General features: G+C 44.4%; 1 protein-coding gene across 3 annotated transcripts in view; it reads right to left on the bottom strand.

The window, feature by feature from the left end:
• The window catches only part of LOC108936607 (voltage-dependent L-type calcium channel subunit beta-4-like), a 31,418-nt gene extending 18,068 nt beyond the window's left edge, over window positions 1–13,350 (bottom strand). For 2 of the 3 annotated variants that reach the window (XR_001966294.2, XM_018756098.2), the window contains exons 1-2: window positions 13,126–13,350; window positions 11,817–11,900 (exon numbers count right to left, since the gene is read on the bottom strand). Coding sequence is in view for 2 of the 3 variants with exons in the window: in XM_018756098.2 (XP_018611614.1) it covers window positions 11,817–11,900; window positions 13,126–13,188 (147 nt within the window). In the remaining variant the exon portion in view is untranslated. Of the gene's footprint in view, window positions 1–5,987; window positions 6,337–11,816; window positions 11,901–13,125 lie in introns of those variants that run through there. The other variant, XM_018756097.2, reaches the window with a different exon arrangement.
• Between the last annotated feature and the right edge of the window lie 2,952 nt (window positions 13,351–16,302).

Raw genomic sequence — 16,302 nt, 5'->3', positions numbered from 1 at the left:
AGAATATATCCATTATAGGGGGGTGCGGTGGTGCAGCAGGTTTGGCCTGTGCCTGTTTGCTGGTGGGTCTGGGGTTTGAGTCCCGCCTGGGGTGCCTTGTGATGGACTGGCGTCCTGTCCTGGGTGTGTCCCCTCCCCCTCCAGCCTTACACCCTGTTGCCGGGTTAGGCTCCGGTTTGCCGCAACAGTGTGCGTATGTGTTTGTGTGTATCCATTATATATTTTAGCCATTTGTTACTGATGCTCATTGTAGAACGCTTATTTTTAAGAGGTGGCTTTCTATCAGAAGTGCTTCCAAGAAGCATTCCGGAATGAAGAGGCACTACAAGAGTACTTGAAGGCTGAGAGACACAGCACAGTCATGGCCTAAAACAGGAGTGTGATGTTTCACCTTCAACCCCTCTAACTGTCTGTGTACTAAACACTCTGGCCTGTGTCGCCAACACACATAACCTTTATGCTTATAGATAGGGCTAATTAATCTAATTTGAGTAAACCAAGCAAATACTGATGACTTACAGACAATAACTGCCCGTGACATACCTTGTGTTGCTAGTCTGACATGGATGGTCAAAAATCCATAACATCTCCATCTATCTTCCAGTTCAATCACAACCTAAATTCTTCTTTTGATCATGTTTTGGTAATTCTCATAGAAGGTGGAGGATGTTTATCTCTCAATAAGACCAGACCGCGTGGTTATAAAACAGTACTATGGGATATTTATGGAAAGATGGAGCGTGAACTCTCAGACACTAAAACAGGGAGAACTTTACACTGACTATTCTAATCAATTTTGACAAAGGAAACTTCGACTTTGATATTTCCCATCATCCAAGTGTGTCTCTCATCTGAAATTGGCAACGATCTCATGGAACACACAATCTCATCTCGTAGCTGGTACATGCTCCTCATTCCCCAACGGTGCGGTAACTTACTCTGGAGAGGTAACATTTCCACAACTACGTTCCTAAACCTGACCTGGAGCAGAACAACATTTCAATTATTTCATGATCACCACTTATGACACCTCTAAGCAAATTAAATGCATGTCATTATTTTCATAAGGTTGAAATATTGTAAACATTAAAATATAAAGTCTCGGTTTTCAATATTATCATCACAGGCATATGTTGAAAACAAGGAACCTCTTGTTTTCCCCTACATACTACTTTCATAAGACCAAACAAATTTAACCTTATATGAAAAGCAGTGTATTAAATGCAACACATTTAAATGTGTTATTGTTTACTGAAACAAAAATTAGTCAACGTGCAGAAAGCATATGTGGAAAAGCAAACACTCTACATTAATCAATAGCTTCTAAAATCCATATAGCACCAAAAATATGAAATGATTATTTTCTGTATGAGTTTATCAGTGATGTTTGAGGCCATTTTTTACAGACAGGTTTTTTCACTTTGTGGTTCTGCCATAACACCTCAGTGGGGTTGAAATTTCAAAACTTGGTTCTGTTCTCTTTCAGCCCCTGATTTGTACATTTTCTGATGTGCATAGGATTATTTTTCTGTTGCATGACCCATTTTCAACTAACCTTTACCTGGTAATTCATTGTGGACTGAATGACTGTGACGTGATCAGCTATCTGCATTCCTCACGAAGAATGACTCCTCGACGGGTATCAGTCTGGATGGAAAGCTGGACACTCTACCGAGACAGCTCTCCTGGCAGTGTCAGATGCTATCCAATGAGCTACAGAGGCCTCACTCTCCTCAGTCCTCATCCTCTTCAGCCTGTCTACAGCATTCGACACTATCAACCATCAGATTCCACTCCCTTGGACTGCTTGGCATCAAATTAACTACACTGAAATGTTTTGAGTCCTACCTATAAGAGAGATCCTGCCAAGTGGTCTGGCGGGGCACCTGATCATCCCCTCAGCCTCTCTCAATTAGTGTCCTAAAGGGCTCAGTACTGGCACCTCTACTCTTCTCAGTCTACACCTCTTCCCTCAGCCCTGTCATCATCTCCTACGGATTCTCCTACCATTGCTACATCGATGATACCCAGCCCTTCCTCTCCTTTCCGCCTGGGGCTACAGACATCTCCTTGTGCATTTCTGCCTGAATGACTGATCACCGCCCACAACTCTACCTCTCTGAAACAGAGATCCTTCACCTCCCGGCTTCTCCATCTTCCTGTCAAAAACTCTCCATCAAACTGGATAACTCACTCAGTTAACCTACTTCATTAGCTAAGAGCATGGGAGTAATGATTGACTCAAGTCTGTCTTTCTCTCAGCACATTGAAGCCACAACCCAGACCTTCAGATACATCCTGCACAACATCCGCAGGATCCGTCCTTATCTTACAACAGACTCTACGCAACTACTTGTCCAGGCCATGGCGATATTCCTTCCGCACTACTGGAATGCTCTCTTGCCTGGCCTTCTGGCTTCTGCCACGAATCCTCTTCAGCTGATACAGAACACTACTGAACAAGTTTGACCTGCCAAAGCGTTCCTACGTATCACCCCTCCTCATCTCTCTGCATCGGCTTCCTATAGCTGCCCAGATCAAATTCACGACACTGGTTACAACCTACAAAACCATCGATGGATCTGCTTCCCAATATCTACAAGACCTGATCACGCTCTACAACCCAAAATCAGTGAAACAGAGTCACAACTGTTGCCAGTCTCTCTGAAGGAAAAGCCTTTTCAATAAAAGGCTCTATGTGTTCTGTTTGGAAGCCTGATAGACACTGAGAATTTTCCAAGCAGCACAGGTGGGGTGAAAATCCATGGGCGCAAATCTGGTCCATGTTTATACTGAAAATGTATTCTAATGTGTCATTTACTTGATAGCTTTATTCGAAACAACTTAGAAATTAACACAGCAGTACAGTTGTGCCGCAGCAGTCCGGGGTATTTACCTTGCTCAAGGTTACAATTCAGACATCCCTAAGACTACAGAGTACCCACTGTTCCTGGTCGTACACATCACATATCAGGTGTGATCCACCTACTGAAGAATTTTGAGGAAACATTAATTTGTTGAAGTGAGTTGTTAATTATTGCTGCTTAATATGCTGAGCCAACAAATGTCAAAATGAATTAATGCTATAGTCAGTAATAGCAGTATACAAAAGTTACATATTTCTTTTGAGGTTAACTTCATTCATCTTTCTACAACCTGCAGTTTTCAAATTTGTATGAATTACACTGTGAGTCAGCACTAGTTTTTATATTCCATCTGCATCACTGTGCACTAAGATTTTTAATCACTCACACACACAAAATGTCTTCAACCGCTTGTCCCCAGCAGGGTCGCGGTGAGCCGGAACCTAACCTGGCAACACAGGGGGCAAGGCTAGAGGGGGAGGGAACACACCCAGGATGGGATGCCAGTCTGTCACAAGGCACCCCAAGCAGGACTTGAACCCCAGACCCACTACAGAGCAAGGCCCAGCCAAACCCACCTATACCCCTCCTAACACTTTCAATGCACACACATATTTCATCTAATTTCATTTTGGTTGTTTCATCTGTTTGCTGATGGAAGTTTTAGTTCAGCTCTTTTTACCGAAAACAGTGCAGTTGGGGTAGTAACATCAGAAATGTTAGAGTTGGTAGAGTTATAAGAAATAATTATTGGCTCTGCCAAGAAGGGATCATTCAAACGGGCAAGGATGCTGTGGCCACCAGTAAATCCAGGACTGAAAGACGGAAAAAGAAAATAACCAGGATTTGGGAATGGCTAAATCAAGCTCCTGACCATGAAGCACTTCTGCTGAAAGGAGTGGGCCAGAACTTCTCTAATCCAGTGTATGTGGTCAATGAAGTCACATGGAAAATTAACATTTATTTGACACTTTTCTCCAAAGCAACTTACAATGTTAAGGTACTTACAGTTATTTACCTATTTATTTATTTATTGCCTTATGCCTGTGTTAAAGCGCTCTGTGTCACTGTGCGAGAAAAGTGCTCTATAAAAATAAATTGAATTATACAGTTGGGTATTTTTTCTGGAGCAATTTTAGGGTTAGTACCTTACTCAAGGGTACTACAGCTAGATGGGGGGGGAATCAAGCCTGCAACCTTTGTGTCCAAAGGCAGCAGCACTAACTACTACACAAGCAGCTGTCCCCTTGATTCAGTTATTGCTGCTCATCGAGTTCTACAAACCACTGACTGATGAAATTACGTTTACTTTTCCATACATCGCTTCCAATCTGTAAAAAGTAAAATCTGTCATTTGGCACATGAGGTGAAACCGATCGACACTTGGGACTGGTCGAGAACTAATTGAGGGTTAGTTACAGGTTGACATAAAAAAAAAGAACCACAGAACTGAAAGAGTGTGTACATCCTTTCTCACATCACTGTACACAGAAATACAGGCCACACTTTCAACTTCAGCCTTAACTCGGGATTGCCATGTCAGTCCTCCATGACATGTATGTGGTGGCCACATGTCAGACAGAGAAGCCTGTCGCCCATCAAGAACTTCTACCGCTGACAAAGTGACGTTCCAAAGCCAGGCTGTATGTCATGTATGTCAACGAATGTCATGCCATTTAAGGCCAACTCAGGTCACTTTATTAGATGTCTTTGTTTTCCTTCCCTTTGGATTTGCACTAAAGCACAAAGCAAGCACTCCGTAGAGAACAGGTAGCTGGAAAACAGTTATCAGTAGGGTTGCAATGTGAGCAGTTGCCGGTGTTGCCCAAGAGTGTACAGCTTTATTATTCCTCCAACACTGCAACTTAAATTACTCAAATATTCAACAGAACCCTATACAAACATAGCTAAATTAACAAAATGAAAAAATGCAAAAAAAATAAACATCTCTTCGTACTAGGAAATGTTCAGCTTTGCTATTCCTCTCAAAATACCATTCCTTGTATTAAAATTGGAAAAAAAATGAACCAGTGTGAGATAAGAGGCCGATGATGCTTTAAAACTTCCTCATTATTCTTAATTACTTTTAATACAATTCTGAATTTTGTGCGTATTTAAGCTACGATGGAATATTCAGTAAGTTAATTACTCATTGACAAATAACAATATGTAAAATATATGTAACACTATATTATTGTTATATATTACACATTGCAATATGCATAATATCATTACATTTACATTAGAAATTATTAATACATTAACTCATTAACAAATTACTCGTTCATTTACCTAAAATGTAGGCAGCTTTTTTTTCACGTTTTGAATTTTTTTGCTTTTTAAAAGTAAGAGCCATCAGAAGACTCCATGCAGTCCTGATGGGCAAAGAGGAGTTTTCTCTCATACTTCTCTGGGAAACCCGTTAGTGATGGGAGAAGAGGCTCGTTGGCGCTGCGCTAACATGTGCCTCATCAAGCAGACCTTCCATCTTACGTCTTTGGTAAGGTCTTCCTGCTTGAGCACGGATGTCCTCTCAGTGCTCCCACCACACACACACAAGGGAACGAAAGCCTGCCTCTGTTGCCCATGTGCTTCTGCACCACACTTCAAACAGGTACAGAGGTGGATGAGAAAAAGAGCAGCTCTAAAAGTCCAGCAGACAGTGTGTATCCCTGCCCGTGAAAGCTGCCTGCATGCAAAATGTGGCAGGAGGAGCGCAGGGAAAAGGGGACGCCGTCTCTTTAAATGAGACCCGTATCCAATGCTCTTTCACATGAGGCCACATAATGACAAATTACGCAATTACAACCTTAAACGGACAGCGAGACAGCATTTAATTAACCAGGAGCCCTCACGGCACACACTCCTCGAGCAGAAAAGGCATCGGTCATCAAGGCTTTGGTGATAAGGAATAAATGTCCCTGCAGCCAATATTTCATTTTTCGCTGTGGTGCTCAGCCAGACTGCGTCCAATGGAGGAGCGTGCTGGAAAATGTGAGCTGCGTGCATGTATCATCATCTCAGTTTCCCAGCACTCCTCCCTCCAACCCCCTCTTCCAGTCCCCGGTCCCTAGCCCTCGAACCCCCCGAGTCCAGCCAGTCCAGCCGGTCCAGTGCACTCACCGCCTCCGAGTCTTCAAATCCATGCAGATACAAATTGTCGTACATGGAGCTTCAGTATTCTGCAAAGCGCAACTCAACAAATGGCAAAGGAAAAAAAAAAAAAACTGATCTGGGGGGGTACAATCGCCCCCCTCGCAAAACAAAAAGAAAAAAAAAGGCGTTTTCAGCCCTTTGTGGTGTCCCTGGGCTGCCTGGTGAACTGACTTCCTGCTCATCCACAACACACCACGCAGCAGTGAGTTTGTCCCTGGAGGCCCCCCAGCCCAAGCGACCACAGAGCGGGGGAGCGAAGCGTCCCCGGTGTGAGCGCGGTGACAAAGCCAGGAGCAGGCAGCTGATTGGCTGGCAGTGCTCCGCTTGGCTGGGGCACCTCTTCTTCATCACTGTGAATGAGGAATAGCGGGGGTCTTAAAAGCCCTGCCTCCACCCCCTTTCATCACCCATCCTCTCCTTCTTGCCTCGACCCTCTCGGCAGACTTCTCACACTGTTTACCCTTTGTGCTTCCGCTGGGTTCTAGTACAGTGTCCTACTGAATATTTCTATAGCCAACTATACTGTCCAACACCCTGTGAAGAACCCCCAGCCTCCACTGACCATGCAAGGGGAGGTAACACCCAGCACTATGGGAGCACACACACACACACACACACACACACACACACACTGGAGGTGTAACATAAAACACAGCCAATACTCTCAAATCCTTCAGGCTCCACCATACAATAAAACAGAGGGAAAATAAACAACCAAGACGCATATGGCAATATGGCATCACACCACCTTTCTTCTCCCTGAGATTAATCCACAGAGAGGTGTCTTTAGATAACTTTCAGCATTATAATTTTTCATTCAAAGGCTCTATTCAGAAGATCCAGCTCATTCCACAGGCATACACAGAAAGATGCAACCGATAATTAAATGTACTTTACACGCAGCAAAAAGTAGACGGTTGAACAACACCGTTCAACGCGCGCGCAACCGGCTCTCAGCAGGAAGATCAAGCAAGCTGTGCCCTCTATGGATTAAACCAGGAACTACAGCTGCCAAGACACACACACACACACACACACACACACACACACACACACACACACACACACACACACACTAGGTCTAATTGGAACCTTCTATTCTGAGACACATGAGAAAAACACTTAAAGCGCCTCGACCCCCCCGCAGAGCCCCTGCAGCCGCCCTCCCAGGGGGGGCTGCCCTGAGGTGAGAGGGAGGCATGACCCAAGCAGTCTGATGCACAGCTCAGCTGATCCCTCATGACGACACCTAGGGGGGCGGCGTTCACGAAGCTTCACAAAGCAGACGAGATCGTGGACAAGGAGGTGATGAGTGTGCGACTGGATAGAACACACTCCTGCTCCCATTCACATTCCCCTCTAGAGCTGCAACCGGAGGCAGAACGCAGTGGGGTTCGGGAACCTGGGATGGACATAACTCATTATTAATCAAATCAATGTTATTTAACTCAGTAGTTATTCAGATGCATAAATTGCGTAGATGATTACTGCACTTCCGCTTCACTCCCGCAGTACACAAATTTTAAATTCAAATTTAAATTTAATTTTAATTATTTAAATTTATTTTTGTGGACATTTTGGGTGAATTTTATTATAATGATTTTTGGTTTCATCAACTGAAAATCAGGCACAAAACCACGAGGCGTTATTCCAAAATTTTGAACAAAGAGAGCTCGTAAATCTAAGGATACCTGTAAAAAGAAGACGTCATTTCACAATAAAACTGTTCATTGACAGGCAACATCTGTGATAGTTCTATTCATGAATTCCTACTTATGACTCGACCTGACTTGCTTTACTAAGTGCGCCGACTCAACTTGACTTGCTCATGACTTGTGTAAATACGACTTTTTCCCACCTCTGGTGAAAAATGTCCAGCTGTATACATGGGTGAAAAATTGTAAGTAGCTTGGGGTATAAGTCTAGCATTGTAAAGTAACTGTCAGGTAAACAGGCAAACAGTCAAATACACTCAACTGCAAGCACTAGAATATAGAAAGAAATACAAAAGAATGGACAGGTGGACATTATGCCTTGACATTTTGACGTCAGGCTCGTTTTTTTTTTTAATGTAAACTGACTGTAATATTTTTAAAGTAAATGGCTTTCGCACTTTATTAATTCAACATTGTTCTCAAGAGCCAAGCTTCACTTTGACTTCACAGGAGCTGATAAATGCCATTTTCAATCTAGAAGTTCTTAGAATAGGTGCAGAAAGACTACGCGTTCACTCGAATGTGTTTCACGCGAGACAGCTTATCTGCGGAGCAAAACTTGAACTTTCAGTCATGAACTGAAACCAGGCACAGGTCTACAAAAATGCCTTTCATTTTTGTACAAACTAATATAGTTAATATTTTTTCACACTGGGTCTCCAACTCCGCTACTCCACTTCCCTGGCACGGTGACACAATGAGTAGCACTGCTGTCTCACAGCACCGGAGTGGTACAAGAGGATGCTGTCACGGGGAACACAGGGAGCCGGGACGGCTGAACCCACTGAGCGTTGTTCGTCTGAAGTCGAGGGAAGAGGCAAGTTCTCAAAATCATGGACAGGCGAAGGGTCGGTCGGTCGGCGAACAGGACAGGAATGAGGATCCATGGACGTGGTCGGAGAACGAAGCAAGGAGTCAAAAAACCGGAGATCATGGACAGAGAATAGAGTAAGTGTGTGTGCGAAGTAATGCGAGGAAGGGCGGTTGTCCCAAACGAGATTCCGCAACGTTACGGGAGCTGAAGAGGGTCTTTATAGGGTGAGCGATTACTCAGGAGCTAGTGCGGAGTCGGGTGTTGTCGCTTGTGTTGTGGGCGTGGACGTGACAGATGCGGGTTCAATCCCCGTGTGGAGTTCGCATGTTTTCCCTGAGTCTGAGTGGGTTACCTCTGGGTACTCTGGTTTCCTCCCACAGTCCAAAGACATGCTGTTCAGGTCAACTGGTGACTCGAAGTGAGCCATAGTGTGCAAGTGACACAGAGAGTGTGTTTCACTGATATACAGATGAGTAGCTCATTGCAAGTAGTGTATGTAGCAGTGTAAGTCACCTTGCGTTGTTTCCTCAAAGCTGCCAGTGTCTCATGTTGACTCCTACCTGACTCACCTGAGACAGAGCACACCTTATTCACTGAATTTATTTGGCCAGGATGGACAGATTGACTAAGGGATTTGCCCAGTGCCTAAATCTCATGGCTCTAGAGGTCAAGGTTTCTGTTCTATAAGAGGCGACAACTGTGCTTTGAAAAAGAATGGCTTCATGAAGTCATGATGTTCTTCAGCATCCATCATTCACAGCAAGGGGACCCGGCTACAGAACCCCCACAATCCCCCTTTAGAGGGAGGTTCACCACCAAGCTGAGAAGCCCCAACACCACTGTCAGTTTATGCAAATCACTTCCTCATAATCGCCACACTGATTAATGCAATGTGATGAAATGAAACGCAATTACATCGACTGCCGTGTACCTGAAAAGAGTCTTTCCAGCCTCAACAGCTTGAATATTTGTTCAGCGTCCATGCAGGTGCTAAATATAAACACTCTCAATAAGCAAGAGGCAGTGTTGCGGTTAATCACCTCTGAAACCTGCCTTTCCGACTGGCAGGGGGATTAAAGACTGCGGTGGGGGCCGTTTATGAATCTGCTGGCGTGAAAGATGGTGAGGAGTGCGTCAACATGTACACATGACTGTGAGACAGAGCCGCTGGAAGACACACTCAGCATTGGTTGGTTCGGAGGGTTCACATTTGGGGCCTGGCCAAGCACCACATGGTGAGACACTATGCTGCATAAGCTAATTGAGATTCATTAAATTAACAAGCAAGTATACAATTCCTAGATTCTGTACTGATCCAAAGAAAGACACCTAACCATTTAACATTTAAATGCAAAGGAGCGAAAAAAAAAAAAAAAAAAACGCCTGCATGTGGCTGTTTATGCAAAATGTTATTTACCGTAATTTACTTCATTTTATCAAAATAGTAATTTCATTTACAGAAACAACTGCTACCTTTATTGAGTTAGCAGACACTTTTCCAAAGCAAAATAAATCTCAGAAAACGATACGAAAGAGTTGAGGTGTCCGTTGTTCGCCGAGCTTGGCATTTAGGTTGCAGACGCTTCGTCACCACGAAACGTCTGCAACCTAAATGCCAAGCTCGGCGAACAACGAACACCTCAACCATCTACCCGGGCTACGGAGACCACCAATATTCTCTATGATCCTCGATACAAAAGAGTATTACGCCAGGAGAAGGAGAGAACTGAATACAGACACGTGATTCTTAAGTACGCTGTTGGTCTCATTCCACCATACACAGGAGATCAGGGAAGATATGAGTGCAAAAGAAACCCTTCTTACATGCTGAGAGAGATTCAGCAGATCTGAGTGAAAGAGGGTGGTCATTTTGCCACATCTGAGCCAGAACCAAGAACCTTTTTGATGTAGATTTTTTTGGGTCATTTTGACTGCTTGATATAAAGGTGGTCCAATAAATCTAATTATGTCTATCAAATATTACTGAACTTAGTTTCCTCATACCAAGACAATCATGAATACTTTGCTAATGAGCCACCAACTGCTGTGATCCGCTGCCACTTTTAACTGTCCACAGCCATGACTGGGGGAGGTTCTCCTTCTGAGGGTTCAGCTCCGGTCTCTTTCAGAGAGAGGGCACGCTTTCTGACGGAGGTTCACACAGCACCAGATTCCAGGACGTTCCATCTCCAAGTGGCCCAGTTTCTCCTAGGGGTGTCTGCAGCGCCACTGCGCTGTCTCCAACTCCACAAGACTCACAGTAAAGTCCTTGAACATGTGGCCTTGATGATCAGTGATGTTCTGATCCTACAAGCCCAGTGGACTCCTCTGACACCACGGCATGCCTGTCTCACACCGGAAAGTAGTTCAAAACTCATTTTAACTCTTTGGTGGGAAATCTTTAACAACTATGTGCTATGACAGATTTTTTCATTTAATAAGTCAGTTTTCTCCAAAGCCACATACGATAATTATTGAACTAGTATGAATTGAATTTTTTCTAAATTATGTTTTTCACAGTTTGGAAGTAGTGGCTACCGAGATGCACTTTTGTTTTTGTAAGTGTGTACCGCAATGCTTCTTTAAAACATATTTTAACACAAAAATCATTTCACCACAAAATCGTTCTGATTTTCAGTGTTTTCAATAAAATATCAGAGAACATGAAATTTCAATGTATCGATTGTGATTCAGTTAAATGACAGAATTGATAAATACTTTTGAAAGACACTATGTGCCCATGTACCATTTATATGCTCAACAAAAGCCAGATTTTTTTCTTCTGAACGGCTTATGAAAATGTAACAGAGCTGTATTTTCAGAAGGTGAACTTGGCCTCCCTTGTATGTGCAGGCAATGTCATACTGCTAGATATGAGTCATGTAAAATTGATATTTTCAGTGTGGGCCTTTCCAATGTAAGAGAGAATGATTCTGCTTAAAGTAGCTCTGTTTCAGTTCACTAGTAGTAATTTCCTTCAATGCTTCTCGTACCTGTGGGTAATTAGATCCATTACCGAAATAGCCAGACAGGTGAAAGTGACGTTGCTTGACCCGGCTTTGGACGCAGCGAGCACACAGTGCATTCACACGGATTGAACCGTGGTCGAGCGGGTCAGATTTTACACACCTGCCTGGAGATTCCATACAGTGATGAGTCACAGGTAAACGCTGCCGGAGGTAAACGCTGACTTAGCATGCTCTTTGAAGGATGAACATGACGGGTTTGTGTGAGAACGTGAACCCCCCCATCCCCGTCCGCCCTCACCTGCCGGAGAATGAAGCTGGTGGAGGTGGTGCTGCCATCAGATCGCTTCAGCCGGCTGCGTCGGGCATATGTCCCCCTGTTCACCTGAGCAGGGAAAGCAGACAGTGGATCACTCGCCCTGGCGGACAAAGGCCCACTACCCCGCTGTCCTGCAGACAGAGCCCGTTCACCACCACCAGGAGCAGACGGGACATGGAAGAGACGCTCCCGGACCTCGCACTGCCAACGGAGGTCACGTGACCTAACATCTACAAGGGTCATCAGCTTGGCAAAGCTGCCCTTGGTCAATTCTCTTTGTAAGCCAAATACTGTATATGTATGGATATACTAATTTCTAAATATAGGGGCATGGTGGCACGGCAGGTTTGGCCTGTGTCTCTTCTCTGGTGGGTCTGGGGTTTAAGTCCCGCTTGGGGTGCCCTTGTGATGGACTGGTGTCCCATCCTGGGTGAGTCCCCTCCCCCTCCAGCCCTGCGCCCTGTGCTGCCGGGTTAGGCTCTGGCTCACCGCGACCCCACTCGGGACAAGCAGTTTCAGTGTGTGTGTGTGTGTGTGTGTGTGTGTGTGTTCTAAATATATATATAAAATTAGCATAGATGCCAGAGGACCTATTGCTCATTAAATGTGAGTGATATTCTCAGGCCAAGATATTCGACCTATACCTCTCTAAGGAGACAGGGCTAATTATACTGTGAAATTTGCTCCATTTTTAGGTGAACTACATCCAGGGTTATAACAAGAAATTGTGTCAGTTGTGCATTATTTCTTAGCTGCATTTAATCAAACGGGGGCACCTTATGTGGGTCACCTCCTTTCACTCCCTTTTACATCCCTTTCAGGACATTCCTACACTAATAAGTTTTACCTAATTGTGAAGAAGGAATCACAATTCTGTTTTTTTTTTTTTTAACATATAAAGAAAGGAGGAATCCGAAAACTCTACGTTAAGCACGAAAAAAACTGGCCGCTCAGTTTCGAAAACAAAAGCAAATTATTCATATAAATATAAAAATATACATTATTAATCATATACATTTTGTTTGTTTTTTAAGAATAAGCAAACGGGCAATTTTAAATCGTACCTGTTAAGGAAGAAAACTTTGAGCAATTAATTACGTTTCCGAAATATGACAAATATGAATTCTACAATTATAATAATAGGTGAATCATCATGCCGATCACCGTCTCCGGCGTGAATCCCTTCACAATACCGCGTGACAGCCGCGGTACAGTAAAGTGAGTAAAACCGGCGCGTCCCGAGTCGAGAACTCCGCTTGTGTCGTGAACGGCCGCTTCACCGCGCCGGTACCTGAAAGATGGGCTTCTGCAGCCCTTCGCCGATCCGGTGCCTGGTGTAGATGTGCCGCGACATCTCGGCCAGCTCATCGGTCCAGGGGGGCGGCTGCCGCTCCGCCGCCGTCCACTGGAGGTGCTGCGGGTAGCGCTCGCTCGGCTCCAGCTTTGCGTCTCCGCGTCTCCGCGCTGCTGCGCTCCCGCGATGTTACGCTCCCGCGATACGGCGCTCTGTGGCGGCGCTCCTTCGCTCACCTACCTGGAGCTCGAGCGCGGCGGCGGGAGCGGGAGCGGGCGCGCGCACGAAGACACGTGATGCGGGCCGCTCCGCGACTCCGGGGACGTTGGTGGCGCCGGTGTTTTTTTTTTTTTTTTTTTTTTTTTTTCTTTTTTCTATTATTATTATGAAAACAAGAATTCAACAGTCAACCCGTCACTTTTACCGAAAAAGAAAAATCCGTACCTTTTATCCAAAGTGCCGTGTTGGAGCGGAGCGCGTCATTACAATCACAGCACTTAATATAATGTCACCACACACAGCACATTAGCCTAGGCTGGACCCGAAAATGTATTAAAAGCATGTAATTAAGGGATGTAATTAATACACATCCCTCAAACGCTTAAAGACACCGCATCCTCTATTTTTGGTGTCCGAAAGTGCTATTTATTTTATGGTATATAAGAGTAGTAGGATAAACTAGCAGAGTTTATGGGGCAGCACGGCGGCACAGTCAGCAGAGCTGTTGTCTCACAGCATCCGGGTGGTGCGAGAGGACATGGGTTCAATCCCTGCTCAGTCTGTGTGGAGTTTGCATGTTTGCCCTATGACATGTCTGTGTGGGTTTCCTCTGGGTGCTCTGGTTTCCTCCCACAGTCCAAAGATATGCTATTTAGGTTCACCCATTGTGTGTGTGTGTGTGTGTGTGTGTGTGTGTGTTCCACTGATGTATGGATGAGTGACCCAGTGTAAGTAGTGTATCTAGCAGTGTAAGTCACCACAGTGAATAAGGTGTGTGAGCTGATAACATTACATAGAGTTCATTGGAAGCTGCTCTGGAGAAAAGTGTCTGCTAAATAAATGTAATGGTATAAAGTTCATATAGTTGATCAAACCCTCCTACAGGGATGCCTTGTCTGGAAATGTCCACAGAGAGAGCTTCAAGTCTGGCAGAAGAAAACAACCAAGAGATGGAACTGGAATCTGAAGCAAATTGTGGGGAAGAAGAGGATCTTCCCATTTTGAGCCCTACTTTTGCTATGGCAGAAGTTTCCCAGCGCAAGAAGAAGGATTCTACACCCTGGTGGAAAAAGAAGAAAAAGAGAAACAGGGAAGGTGATGTACCAGAGGAGGTCACTTGCCAGCGCCGCTCATCATTGACGAAAGCCGAGAGCAAACGCTCCCTCCCACTCCTTCCATTTGGGAAAAGGACCTCCCAGAAATATTGCCCTTAAACCCAGACGGTTTCAACGAGGGAGGACAGATAAGTCCCAAAATGCTGCCTTATTCGGGTGAGTCCGGGGGTAATACTGTCTCGGGAGGGGACTGGGGAAAAGGAAAGGGGGTAAATTTTGAGGCACTGGTTTTGTAATATTTTAAATTTAATGTTTTTATTCCGGGGGTGCGGTGGCGCAGTGGGTTGGACCACAGTCCTGCTCTTCGGTGGGTCTGGGGTTCAAGTCCCGCTTGGGGTGCCTTGCGACGGACTGGCGTCCCGTCCTGGGTGTGTCCCCTCCCCCTCCGGCCTTACGCCCTATGTTGCCGGGTAGGCTCCGGTTCCCCGTGACCCTGTATGGGACAAGCGGTTCTGAAAGTGTGTGTGTGTGTGTGTGTGTGTGTGTGTGTGTGTGTGTGTGTGTTTTTATTCTCTTAACAGTTTTAATTCTTGAATATTTGCATCTTAATATTAATTCCAACATCTGGAAGGAGGGAAGTTCCTACTAGAGTGTAGGCGGCATACTCTCCACAGGAGTCGGCATTGTCTTTGGGGGGCCGTGCTTTTGAAAATGTGAGTGCATCCACAGTTAATCAAGGCAGAGTCCTGGGGGTGGATGCCACGTGAAGAGCCCAAGAAATCAGAGCTATTTGTGCCTATGCTCCAGAGAGGACCGCATCCCGCGTTGCTCTGGAGGTGATTTTAACATCTGTTTTTAGAGGGTAAAGACGATGTGAGCAATAAATATTTTAAGCGGTTTATTCAGGGGTTTAATCTTACTGATGGTTTTAAACCATTCAACCTCAGACATCGGGGAATCACCTGGCACAACAGACATGGTGCGTATGCTGCCTCGGTCATGTTTTAGCGTCCCCCTCAGTTATTTTTAATTCTTAATTCCTAAATAAAGAACAGAGTACAGGTCCACAATGCCTCATTCAGTTTTGAAATCCAAAAAGCACTGAAAACCAAAGGCTGGCACCAAACCTGTAAATTCTAAATCAAAATTAAAACCAAAAGCAAAATGGGAGAGCCGGTAGCATAATGGTTAGAGCTACAGCCCTTGGATCCAAAGGTTAGAGGTTTAATCTCTGGCTGTATTACCCTTGAGTAAGGTACTTACCCTAAATTGCTCCAGTATAATTACCCAGCTATATAAATGGGTAAATAATTGTAACCTTAACACTAAGTTGCTTTGGAGAAAAGCATCAGCTAAATGTAAATTCAAAATCTAGTGACAGCAACACTGAGGTCCCTTCTTCTCCAAGCAATAAGATGTAGTGCATATACAGATATTTAGCATAGTCTGAAGTTTTACTTAATTCTTTCCTTAGAAAGCAGTGCTTAGGTATTTATGGTCCATATTCATCCCACTGTGTCTTTTACTAGTAATACTACACACAAACTAACATTGTTTGTAGTCTTTATCCCACTTAGTGTGAATATTCATGCACTTCACTGCATATTTGAATATTTTGAGATTGCTCACCCATCGCTTTGTATTACTTTTACAAAATCTGAAAAAGTATGAATTGTTAAACATACCTAGCCCAAAGGATTTCAGATAAGGAATTGTGGATCTGTACTTTCCAAAAGCATTCAAAAAGCAGGGCATACCGTTGACGGGACTCAGTCCATTGCAAGACTTGTGATTAAAAAGATGAACAGAGTAACAGAAATAGAGTAAATATTATTTTTGACCTTGACATAGTTACTGGATATAACAATGTACTGAGAAGAGCTTGAAGAGGCATCCAGCA

The sequence above is a fragment of the Scleropages formosus genome, chromosome 24 (assembly GCF_900964775.1).
Source record: "Scleropages formosus chromosome 24, fSclFor1.1, whole genome shotgun sequence".
In the NCBI taxonomy this organism is placed as follows: Eukaryota; Metazoa; Chordata; class Actinopteri; order Osteoglossiformes; family Osteoglossidae; genus Scleropages; species Scleropages formosus.
This window is presented reverse-complemented; position numbering and strand designations above follow the sequence as displayed.